Here is a 12,606-nt window from a genome sequence, read left to right as displayed (position 1 = left end):
CATTTGGTAGTAGTTTTGGCACTGTGGGCAGATGCTCTGCTAGAAAAGGAAATCGGCATCTCCATAAAGCTTGTCAGCAGATGGAAGCATGAAATGCTCTAAAATTTCCTGGGCTACTTTGACTTTGGACTTCATAAAACATAGTGGACCAACACCAACAGATGACACGGCACCCCAAATAATCACAGACTGTGGAAACGTCACACTGGACTTCAAACACCTTGGATTCTGTGCCTCTGCACTCTTCCTCCAGACTCTAGGACCTTGATTTCCAAACAAAATTTACAAAATTTACTTTCTTCTGAAAAGAGGACTTTGAACTACTTAGCAACAGTCCAATTTTTTTCTCTCCCTAGCCCAGGCAAGACTCTTCTGACATTGTCTCTGGTTCAGGAGCAGCTTGATATTAGGTATGCAACAGTTATAGCCCTTTCCTGAAGATGCCTGTGTGTGGTGGCTCTTGGTGCACTGACACCAGCCTTAGTCCACTCCTTGTGAAGCTCTCCCAAGTTCTTGAATCGACTTTTCTTGACAGTCCTCTCAAGGCTACGGTCATCCCTGTTGCTTGTGCACCTTTTCCAGCCAGCTTTTTCAGCAATGACCTTCTGTGGCTTACCCTCCTTGTGGAGGGTGTCGATGATCATCATCTAGACAAAGCCAAGTCAGCAGTCTTCCCCATGACTGTGGTTGTGTGCACTGAACTAGACTGAGAGATACACTGTGTTCATACTGTCTGAACAGTAATTTAGTCAAACTCTAAATAATTTGAGGTGGGGTTTTTTTTGCACCATAGGCCACAATTATCAAAATTAAAATAGAAAAATGCTTGAAACATTTTAGTTTACATGTAATGCAGGGGCGTAGCTAGGATTTTTCGGGGGGGTCTCACACTGACTGGCAGCCTGAGTACATTATGCAACAAAAAATAATTACCATTTCTAGTTTTAGGTAGAGGGCGGCATGGTGGTGTAGTGGTTAGCGCTGTCGCCTCACAGCAAGAAGGTCCGGGTTCGAGCCCCGTGGCCGGCGAGGGCCTTTCTGTGTGGAGTTTGCATGTTCTCCCTGTGTCCGCGTGGGTTTTCTCCGGGTGCTCCGGTTTCCCCCACAGTCCAAAGACATGCAGGTTAGGTTAACTGGTGACTCTAAATTGACCGTAGGTGTGAATGTGAGTGTGAATGGTTGTCTGTGTCTAGGTGTCAGCCCTGCGATGACCTGGCGACTTGTCCAGGGTGTACCCCGCCTTTCGCCCGTAGTCAGCTGGGATAGGCTCCAGCTTGCCTGCGACCCTGTAGAACAAGATAAAGCGGCTAGAGATAATGAGATGAGATGAGTTTTAGGTAGCTTAGAAACCGGCTCTTCCATTATTACTGTTTCTTCCATGTTTTCTTGATGTTGTGTTCTAGAAACGGGACACTAAAACTTAGCTTCGAAGCCACAAAAGGCAACTTTGATGGAAAAAATATATAATAAATTGCTTACCAGGGCGGCACGGTGGTGTAGTGGTTAGCGCTGTTGCCTCACGGCAAGAAGGTCCGGGTTCGAGCCCCGTGGCCGGCGAGGGCCTTTCTGTGTGGAGTTTGCATGTTCTCCCCGTGTCCGCGTGGGTTTCCTCCGGGTGCTCCGGTTTCCCCCACAGTCCAAAGACATGCAGGTTAGGTTAACTGGTGACTCTAAATTGACCGTAGGTGTGAATGTGAGTGTGAATGGTTGTCTGTGTCTAGGTGTCAGCCCTGCGATGACCTGGCGACTTGTCCAGGGTGTACCCCGCCTTTCGCCCGTAGTCAGCTGGGATAGGCTCCAGCTTGCCTGCGACCCTGTAGAACAGGATAAAGCGGCTAGAGATAATGAGATGAGATGAAATTGCTTACCTCTCTTCATGTCGAAGAAAGGAGGAAAGTTTCGCTTGTTTTGACATGGCGAATTATTAACACAAGAGGAAATACTCATAATTCATAACTAAAAAGACTGCAGCTACACTGGCAGCTTGACCATGCTTTCTAGTGTGATCGTGTTGTGCTTGCACAGAACTGGGTTTTCGCACCCAAACCACAGGAAGTCCATACAAGGTTATAGAAACCCTAATGAGGCTGAGATGACAATCTAGTTTTAAAAAAAAATGTTAGAAAAATTACAGTGGGCGCTTTTCTAATATTCTTATGCGGCTATTGAAAAAATGTATGGTCCAACAAAGGAGGGGTTGCAGGCACCCCAGGACCCCCCAGCTATGCCTCTGTAATGAGTCTAGAATATTTTAAAATAACTGATGGAAAATATTGAACTTCTTCACGATATTCTATATTTTTAGATGCACCTGTATATGTTTGGTTTATCTGCTAAAATGGCAACTGAGTGTCCAACGCCTCCTTCAGTCGAGACTTCAATTTTGAAGTTGGCTAGAATGACCCGGATGTGATATTAGAGGCATTTATTACCTCACGTTGTGGAGCAACTTCAAAGAAGATACGCTAACATATTTTGTAATTGTTTTTAATTTATTCAGTGATTTGGTGTATTATTTTGTGCGGGTTTCGTAATTAATTTTGCAGCACGTATCTGTGTTATTCTTTATAACCGCTCAGTGCTGGTTTGTTCTGTTCTTTGACTTCATGAAGAGTTTCCGTTACTTGTTTGTGTTTACAGAGAAGTGTACTGACAATGGTACAAACTACTTGACTAGTTGTTAGCTGCTATTATAGCTTAGTTTCCTGTTTTCTTTGGTAGCTCAGGCAACGCGTGATGTAACACAAGCTTCACTGTCTTCCTACCTGTGTTAGTGAGGTGATAGCTTCTCTATATCCAGTATATCGTGTTTGTGTGGGTGAGAGCTCGGGCTGTCATGAGCACGTCCCCTGGAGCTCAGCAGTCCTCTCTGCGCTTTGGTCAGGTCGTTATTGGGCCACCTGGCTCAGGTAAAACCACCTACTGCCGAGGTATGCATGACTTCCTGAGTCAAGTCGGGCGCAAAGTCGTGGTAGTAAACCTGGATCCTGCAAACGAGGGACTGCCATATCAGTGTGCAGTGGACATTTCAGAACTAGTCACACTTGAAGATGTGATGGAGAGTCTGAAACTAGGCCCTAACGGTGGCCTCATTTATTGCATGGAATATTTGGAGACCAATTTGGACTGGTTAGAGGCCAAACTGAAGCAGCATCGTGACTGCTATTTCCTTTTTGACTGCCCTGGCCAGGTGGAGCTTTATACTCATCATCAATCAGTCCGAAATATATTTGCCAAGCTAGCCAAGTGGAATTTCAGGGTGAGTAGCCAAATACAGCCACGACAGAGATTTTTATTGGTGTGTTTGAATTAGCGCCCACTTCCTTTGTATTGGACTTTCATTCATGATTCTAGTTGACTGCAGTGCATCTGGTGGACTCTCATTACTGCGCTGATCCAGCGAAGTTCATTTCTGTGCTCTGCACCTCGCTGTCCACCATGCTTCAAGTGGAACTGCCTCATGTCAATGTTCTCTCCAAGATGGATCTTATTGAGCAGTACGGCAAGCTGGGTGAGTAGATTTAGAACAGCGGGTATGTGCCGTGTAGTGGTTAGCACGGTCGCCTCACAGCAAGAAGGTTCTGGGTTCGAGCCCAGCAGCCGGTGAGGGCCTTTCTGTGTGGGGTTTGCATGTTCTCTCCGTGTCTGGGTGCTCCGGTTTCCCCCACAATCCAAAGACATGCAGGTTAGGTTAATATGGGATGGCCTTGGGCTGAGGTGCCCTTGGGCGAGGCACCTAACTCCCAACTGCTCCCCGGGCGCTGTTAGCATGGCTGCCCACTGCTCTGGGTATGCGTGTGTGTTCACTGCTTCAGATGGGTTAAATGCAGAGAGGAAATTTCACAAGTGTGTGATGAATAAAGTTGTGCTTTCTTTCTTTTCTTTCTTATACGTAGTGCCGATAGACGATGCCATCGTCCATCGACGATGGTGGTCATCCATCACGATGGAGAGCCACCATCGTGATACCACGCCCCCTCCTGTCATAATCATACATATACGGTATCATCTGGGCCTATTTAACCTAAAAAGTTAGTTTTTTGTTAGTTTTTTTAATATATAAATATTATATAACACAATTATAAATACATAATTATATGAATCATTATAAAGTAATATCCTATTACCGCTTGTTCACGTAGGCTATGGTGCAGGGACGTGCTAGTGAACATAACATGTGGTTGCACAAATACAGTATGCTACTAATAATAAATTTTGACTTCATTTTTTAGCCTACACTATACTTTTAATGTAAAATTTGTCATGTTGTTCAAACAAATAGCCACTATTAACGACTTCAGTCGGGAAATATTGCACCCCAAACGGCAGTGAAGCGCAGACTTCGGCAGAAGTCAAATAACTTTAATCTGGTAAATAGGCCTACTTTCAGACTCAAAATGGTCCACTCTAAGCCATAATGTCAAACCAAATGGAAGAATGAAGGTGATTCTGATAAATGTAAAGACAGTAAAAAAAAAATTAAATCATGATTTTAAAAGCTGGTGCAATAATTCAAACACTAATAAATTGGAAAAATTAGCGCGTTCAAGTGCGCACTAAAGGCCGAAACGCATCTTCAATTGATATGGTGTAAATAAACAATGAGTAATAGCTTAAGTGTAGTTTCTTCTCATAGTTTGAATACTAGTCTTTCATTGTTAGAGCAGATTAATATCTTGCCGTGATCAGTGAGTGCTCGGGGAGGTTCGTTTCCACCTGCGCTTTGCGCAGCTCATTTCTCCGAAGCCAGCTGTGCGCAAACGCAGTGTTGACTGCTCGGCAAACTCCAAACGCTCAGTCTGTACTGGCCCTCTGTTGCGCAAGCGAGTTGGTTATGGCCAGGTTCAAATTGTGCCCAAAACAACTTAACCACGGCCATTTCATTTGCCTGATGGCTGTGACAATATTCGCCCCGTTGTTATGCAGGCGATCTTTTTCTCCTCTATTTTCCATTCGGCAAGTGTCTCGCGCAATGCGTCTTCTAAATTGTCCGCTGAATGTGTCTCTGGCATGAAACTCGTTTGCAGGCATTTGGACTGCATTGCCCACTCTCGGTCCACATAATGTACGGTAGCTGACATATAGGGCATCATGTTGCAGCTGGAGCACATATCCATTATCAAGGCCAAATATTCCACATCACCTAGCGCTTTTTTTTCTTTACGTGCCAAAGCCTCGGATGAGTATCTAATACTTTTAATAATAATAATAATAATAATAATATATTTAATAATGTGGTATTAAAATCCCCCCCCCCCCCCCCCCCCGGCCCACGATATGATCGTCCATCACGATGTTTGCACTGTAAACATCGTCGATGGCAATTAAGGGGACATCGCACAGCCCTAATACGTAGATCCAAGCACCACAGGGATCAGGTGTGTGTTTGCAACAGTGATGGAAATTACAAACCACCATTAACAAAGTTATTGCTTTTCGTCTGGTCACGTGAATTAGGTTTAATCCAGACCACATCTATAACTAATGTCAACTTTGACCTAATGGGACCTGTTGATGGAAAATGCAGGAATAAAAAGCCCAATGGCTCAAAAAATTACCAAAATATTATAGTATGCGTAATATTGTAATGAGCCTAATATTTGAATAGTTGGATTGTATTTTAACGTTTGTGCTGAGGAGGTCTGTGAAATTTATTTTACAGTTAAAGAGGTACCTGGCTGCAACAAGTTTGCAAACTTCTGTACGACATGATAAATGTTTTTTGTGATAGTTTGTGTTTTGCATGGCCAACAGTGCTGATTGTCATGGATTAATTGGAAATTTAAAGCATGATCCATTAATGTACAAGCTCTTTATAGACCCCTTTCCCAACCCTATCCTTCAGGTTAAACCAAATTAAATCAAATTGGACGTCACCATGCTGTCTTGGATCAAAAAGGATACCTAGTTAAATTTCAATTGCAGAACAATGTGCCTTAAATTACGGCTGTTCTTTTGTGTTTTATCGTCTTTTCCAGCCTTCAATCTTGATTTCTACACGGAGGTTATGGACCTGTCTTACCTGGTGGACCATTTAGCCACTGATCCATTCTTTAAGAAATTCCACCATCTGAATGAGAAGCTGGCTGAGGTGATTCAGGACTACGGCCTTGTGTCCTTCGTCCCTCTGAATGTGCAGGTTAGTGTTCTCGCTCTCTCTCTCAAGCTCTGTTACTAAGGACTAACAGGCATTGGATACATTTCTTGATTTTTATTTATTTATTTTAAATATATACAGGACAAGGAGAGCATGATGCAGGTCCTCCGCACAGTGGACAAGGCCAATGGCTACTGTTTTGGTGACTTGGAGGAAAGAAATCTGCAGGCTATGATGTCTGCTGCCGTGGGTGCAGATTTTCAGTTTAACCTGTATCCTTATCTAGTCATCTTTTTTATAATAAATAAATGTTAATGTAAATATTTATTTGGCAGGTCCGTATCCAAAGTAACTTGGATCTAATCCAAGGGTTAACCAAACCACTGAGCCACCACTGCCTCTTGTTTCCTTAGCTGGTTGAATTTCAGTGAATTAATTTATCCTATCTTTAAAAATTTTACATGTGGGTGAAATGGAGTTCCTTAACTTTTTTTTATTCCAGAGCTCTTGGAGTACAAGAAAGATACGTGGAAACCAACAAAAGGACTTTGGAAGAAGAGGTCATGGACTTGTAACTGTAATAAAAGCTTTATTTATTCACTTGGTATTGACTTGACTATCTTTTACTAAACAGAAAATTTTGAAGTTTTAAGATCAGATTAATTGTTTGAGGCACCATGAACAATTTCAGAACGAGGACTGGAATCTGCAGGAAAAACAGTATTTCGGTAAGGGAAAAAAGTTGGATTAAAAAAGACCTTTCTGTCAAGTAAATGTGCATTTTTAATATTATAAAACCTATGTGTTTAACGTGTTAAGCACCATATCTGTTTTGGTTTTCTATGTGAATTTTTACTGTTTTCTTTCTTCTTGAATTAAGGACAGTTCATTTGTAAAATAAAACACTGAACACACTTTGACACTCAATGAACACGTTATTAGGTAACATAATATTTGTGGGGCGGCACGGTGGTGTAGTGGTTAGCGCTGTCGCCTCACAGCAAGAAGGTCCGGGTTCGAGCCCCGTGGCCGGCGAGGGCCTTTCTGTGTGGAGTTTGCATGTTCTCCCCGTGTCCGCGTGGGTTTCCTCCGGGTGCTCCGGTTTCCCCCACAGTCCAAAGACATGCAGGTTAGGTTAACTGGTGACTCTAAATTGACCGTAGGTGTGAATGTGAGTGTGAATGGTTGTCTGTGTCTATGTGTCAGCCCTGTGATGACCTGGCGACTTGTCCAGGGTGTACCCCGCCTTTCGCCCATAGTCAGCTGGGATAGGCTCCAGCTTGCCTGCGACCCTGTAGAACAGGATAAAGCGGCTAGAGATAATGAGATGAGATAATATTTGTAAATTGTAATCCACATATTCTTCTTAGCACTGTGTATTACCATGTGCTGTGGTCTCTTTTTATTAATTTCCTATTCTACAAATAGGCTGTGTCTATCATAATAATGATGATAGACATAGTGCTACAGAAAGCCTTTTCTCAAATTCATATGCATATAAGCAGCTTTGAAAAGTAATGCATGCTGTCCTGTGTTCATCTTTTTTCCCCACTCCATATTTCATTCAGAGAGATGTGAACAATTTTTACCAGGTTACTTTGTACCTCAACACCAAACTCATTCCATAAGGACTATTTTGGGGTTTCTCTTTTCAACAGTCTATTCAGTAAGTTGCCAAATGTGTGATCAGAAATGACACAATAAGCACATAGCATTCAAGAAATTATACTTGTAGACATTCTGGATTTGATCCTGAGCTTCCAACCATTAGAAATGACATTTCAAGCTTCACCCACCAGAGGGTGCTGTTGTAAAGAAGACCTGATAAATGTTGGTTGTTTTCACTGGCTGTGTAGGCCTGGACTTATCTCAGCCCTATAGGCGTCTTGTGAATTTCTTGAATATGCACCTTTTAGTGTCTTATGAAATAAAGGTCTGAGAGATGGTGGTCAGATTAGATGTTAGTGTTTGGCTGTATTATATGATCATTTTAGCGTATAGGAAGTATATAGCGCGCACACACACACAGCCCACGGCGTTATAACACTTGTTTGTGCGCTCATTGGAGAGTCTCGTGCAGTGGAGAGACTGCTGCAGGCGGGACACCTTTCCCATCATGTGCTGCCTGGACCTTGTAAAGGCCCTGTCACCCGCGGAGGAACACTGGAATGCATTGTACACGCGAGGGAGAGATGACAACTATGTTACATAGTGCCTTGTGCTTTCAAAACCACTCTTTTCTGGGCTTCCTTTCTCTTTAAAAATTACGATTTTAGGTTGTTTTGACCAAACCATGTCACTCTGTACAATTTACACAGCCTCGCAGTCGACTAAGGGTTTTGCGCTAATAATCACCTTAACGCATACTTGTGTGATCCGCGGAAGGATTCGTGAGACTACAGGGTTGTGCGTCGCCTCTTAGCGCACTGTGTGTGTGTGTGGGTGTCTCCAAAACCCGGAGCGGAACCGCGGATCCGCACACCCTCATTCCACTGTCTCACAACCAGGACCGCTCCTTTGTGCGCAGAGATCAGGCTGTATTTCAACTATGATTGTCTAATCTCACTCTCTGGGATATGAACTCTGTGTTTCCGACAGGAAAAAAAAAAATCTTAAGAATATTTTAACATATTTGCATTTGAAGAAATATACAATGTACCATGATGTAACCAGACAGAAAATGGTATGTGTGATATTGTACAAGCCTTAACTCACTTATCTGGGAATTAGCACTGATTTAAAGAATGTAGGAGTGCAACAATATGAACTAACTCTAAAATTACACACTCTCAGAAAACAAAGTACATCACTGTACCTTTAGGGGTACAACTGGGCCGGTACCCTCTAAGGTACTTATTTGTACCATTTATATACTGATTGGGAACATACACTACCGTTCAAAAGTTTGGGGTCACCCAGACAATTTTGTGTTTTCCATGAAAAGTCACACTTTTATTTACCACCATAAGTTGTAAAATGAATAGAAAATATAGTCAAGACATTTTTCTGGCCATTTTGAGCATTTAATCGACCCCACAAAATAATGTGATGCTCCAGAAACTCAATCTGCTCAAAGGAAGGTCAGTTTTATAGCTTCTCTAAAGAGCTCAACTGTTTTCAGCTGTGCTAACATGATTGTACAAGGGTTTTCTAATCATCCATTAGCCTTCTGAGGCAATGAGCAAACACATTGTACCATTAGAACACTGGAGTGACAAAAACCAGACATTTGCAGCTAGAATAGTCATTTACCACATTAGCAATGTATAGAGTGGATTTCTGATTAGTTTAAAGTGATCTTCATTGAAAAGAACAGTGCTTTTCTTTCAAAAATAAGAACATTTCAAAGTGACCCCAAACTTTTGAACGTTAGTGTATACGTACCTTTTTGACCCTTGAAGTCCATTTACGAGCCCGAGGGGGTACATTAGTGTAGATTGTACCTTGGGGGACAGAAATGGACTCCTGCTGTACCTTTATTTCTGACAGTGCAAGTACACAGTTTTTACTTGTAAATTTTTCAAATCTATTTTAGATCAATCAACTTAAAAACAGGTCTTTTAAATGGAGAAGGAAATTTGATTTGTGTTGCTGCTTCCACTTTTTTCTATGTATTTAATTTAGTTAGCCTGCATAGAGAATTTTAAATACAAATACTGTACGAGTTGAAGGCTAGCACTTTAGTTAAGGCCTACTGAATTAGGAAACCGAGCAGTAGGCCCGCCCATGCTAAGAGGAAATGTTTCTTTTTTATGTTTTTAAAAGTGTGCTCCTACACTCACACCAATTAACTTTCATTTTTACTTTCTAGACATTAATATAATTACTTCATTGAAGAACATGCTTGTCTAAATTATATCAGCGATGTTTGTTTAAATGACTGATGTGGAATATAAAAATAAAATGTAGCCTAAATACTGGGTCTGTATGCAGTCAAATCACTGCAGCAGCATTTAGTGGAAGACAAACATAGTAGGTAAACTGGCTATTTTGTGTAATATCCTGTTTATGCTCACCACAACTCCCATACTGTATTCACCGCGTGGGGAATTTTGTAGTACTACAGTACACAGCATACGTCTTTAACTAAGTAACTACCGGTTAAGTTTGGATTTTATGATAAGATATCTACTGCCAAAAAGGAAACTTTAGCTAGGCTTACATGTTGGCTATGCTCAGAGGAACACACACTTTATTACATTCTGCTTATGGGTTTTTCAGGTGATCAAAATAAGCCTAACTTCATTTTTCATGTTTTATTATATGTAGTCCTACATCTCTGTAACATGTTATTGATGATTCTTTCGAATCCAAGTGCAGAGGGTTTGGTAGACCTGGAGCAACTGAAAATAGGACGCAGAGAAAAAACTGAGCTACTGACCCAGTCCAGGATCCAGTTCACACTTTAGTTTGATCTGCATGGTAAAATCAGGAGCCAGACAGGCAGAAGGAGTTAGTGATGTGAAATTCGTTTCTGCCTTCCTGGGCTTATGAATGTACTAGTTTGACAAGTTGACTACCCTACATTTCTAGGTTATATTCTAGCAGATCTCTGACAATTTAATAAAAAATGCTTGTGTGTAAGCTGAATAATTTCATTTTTATACAAAAGATAAAGCTTTGACCTTCCTTTTTAAATGCATTTAGGTCTGTTCATCATGCTGTTTTTTTTTTTTTCTGGAGCATGTGATAATGACACTTCTCTTCTCACTGGTATATGTTTAATTCAGTGTAGTAAAGTCACCAAAACAAATACTCACTAAATGAAGATGGTTTAATGTTTCGTCAACATGGGAAGGTTATTTAAAAGAAAACTAATAATCAGTAAGAACAACAATGTTGGCCTATAGTGTTCCCATGTTTCTGTTGGCCCCGGGTTTGTTGTGTGTCTGTGTGTGAGGGTGGGGGGTATTGGTTGTGTGAATGCACCCACATCTATACTTTCTGGTACTGGCTTCCCAGACTGCTCCTTCTTTCCTTAGCACACTTCAGAGAGCGAGTTTGTGTGTGTGACGGCTGCCCAGCAACCTGCTGGCCAAGGCCCAACTTCCCTGTGTGTGCTCTGGTTACTTTGTAGATTCCCATGTGGGGGTGTGTCTGAGAGTAAACGATTGAATGAACCACTAATTGAAAGAATGGCTCCATAGAACAATCTCCTCCTTTTTTGCCCTAACTGTAGCTTATATACTTCTTTTTTTCATATTTATGGCAATGAGTTTGTCTGATTCAATGTTTACGTATACCATATACGTATATTCTGTCATTTATTGTAACCTATTACACAGCTTTTCATATGTTTAAAATGTGTGTAAGCAATATTAATCTCAACTATAGGTTATAATTTAACACCTGCAATGGTGTAGCGCCATTCTTTTATTTGTAAAATAAACAAATAAAAGGTCGCAGGCAAGCTAGAGCCTATCCCAGCTGACTACGGGCGAAAGGCGGGGTACACCCTGGACAAGTCGCCAGGTCATCGCAGGGCTGACACATAGACACAGACAACCATTCACACTCACATTCACACCTACGCTCAATTTAGAGTCACCAGTTAACCTAACCTGCATGTCTTTGGACTGTGGGGGAAACCGGAGCACCCGGAGGAAACCCACGCGGACACGGGGAGAACATGCAAACTCCACACAGAAAGGCCCTCGTCGGCCACGGGGCTCGAACCCAGGACCTTCTTGCTGTGAGGCGACAGCGCTAACCACTACACCACCGTGCCACCCTGACAACAGCATCATTAAGAAAACAAAAAGTACACAGAATAGCATGAAGAAAGCTGGGGCTTATTTCATTCTAGCTCAAACTGTAGATTCATGTAGCTTGTCAGTGACAGCTGGGTCAAGGTATTTGATTGGATTTTCATATGGACTTCAGCCCATGTCACTGAAACATCTAGAACACACCATCAACACCATCCATCCATTATCTGTAGCCACTTATCCTGTTCTACAGGGTCGCAGGCAAGCTGGAGCCTATCCCAGCTGACTACGGGCGAAAGGCGGGGTACACCCTGGACAAGTCACCAGGTCATCGCAGGGCTGACACATAGACACAGACAACCATTCACACTCTCATTCACACCTACGGTTAATTTAGAGTCACCGGTTAACCTAACCTGCATGTCTTTGGACTGTGGGGGAAACCGGAGCACCCGGAGGAAACCCACGCGAACACGGGGAGAACATGCAAACTCCACACAGAAAGGCCCTCGCCGGCCACGGGGCTCGAACCCGGACCTTCTTGCTGTGAGGTGACGGCGCCTAACCACTACACCACCGTGCCGCCCAGACATCAATATAAGATTTCATTTTTGACGCCCATACAGATTATTTGCTGTTGAAGCTAATTATTTCAGACTTTTGTGGAACCAAGGACAACAGCATCATTAAGAAAACAAAAAGTACACAGAATAGCATGAAGAAAGCTGGGGTTTATTTCATTCTAGCTCAAACTGTAGATTCATGTAGCTTGTCAGTGACAGCTGGGTCAAGATATTTGAT

The 12,606-nt window shown here is 42.3% G+C and overlaps 1 protein-coding gene across 1 annotated transcript; it reads left to right on the top strand.

The window, feature by feature from the left end:
• Nucleotides 1-2,491: 2,491 nt before the first annotated feature.
• Nucleotides 2,492-6,697, top strand: gpn2 (GPN-loop GTPase 2). The gene is made up of 5 exons (XM_060920652.1): nt 2,492-3,259; nt 3,355-3,511; nt 5,979-6,139; nt 6,239-6,369; nt 6,600-6,697. Exons 1-5 carry the CDS (start codon nt 2,837-2,839, stop codon nt 6,670-6,672), a joined length of 945 nt encoding a protein of 314 aa, XP_060776635.1. The 5' UTR covers nt 2,492-2,836; the 3' UTR covers nt 6,673-6,697.
• The last annotated feature ends 5,909 nt before the right edge of the window (nt 6,698-12,606 follow it).

Source organism: Neoarius graeffei, chromosome 5, assembly GCF_027579695.1.
Source record: "Neoarius graeffei isolate fNeoGra1 chromosome 5, fNeoGra1.pri, whole genome shotgun sequence".
Taxonomy (NCBI): Eukaryota; Metazoa; Chordata; class Actinopteri; order Siluriformes; family Ariidae; genus Neoarius; species Neoarius graeffei.
This window is presented reverse-complemented; position numbering and strand designations above follow the sequence as displayed.

Excerpts from the sequence above, each read along its gene's own strand:
- gpn2 (XM_060920652.1), top strand. The coding sequence starts at position 2,837 with ATGAGCACGTCCCCTGGAGCTCAGCAGTCCTCTCTGCGCTTTGGTCAG. Across the intron at positions 3,260-3,354 it reads TAGCCAAGTGGAATTTCAGG|TTGACTGCAGTGCATCTGGT; the intron begins GTGAGTAGCCAA and ends TCATGATTCTAG. Across the intron at positions 3,512-5,978 it reads TGAGCAGTACGGCAAGCTGG|CCTTCAATCTTGATTTCTAC; the intron begins GTGAGTAGATTT and ends CGTCTTTTCCAG.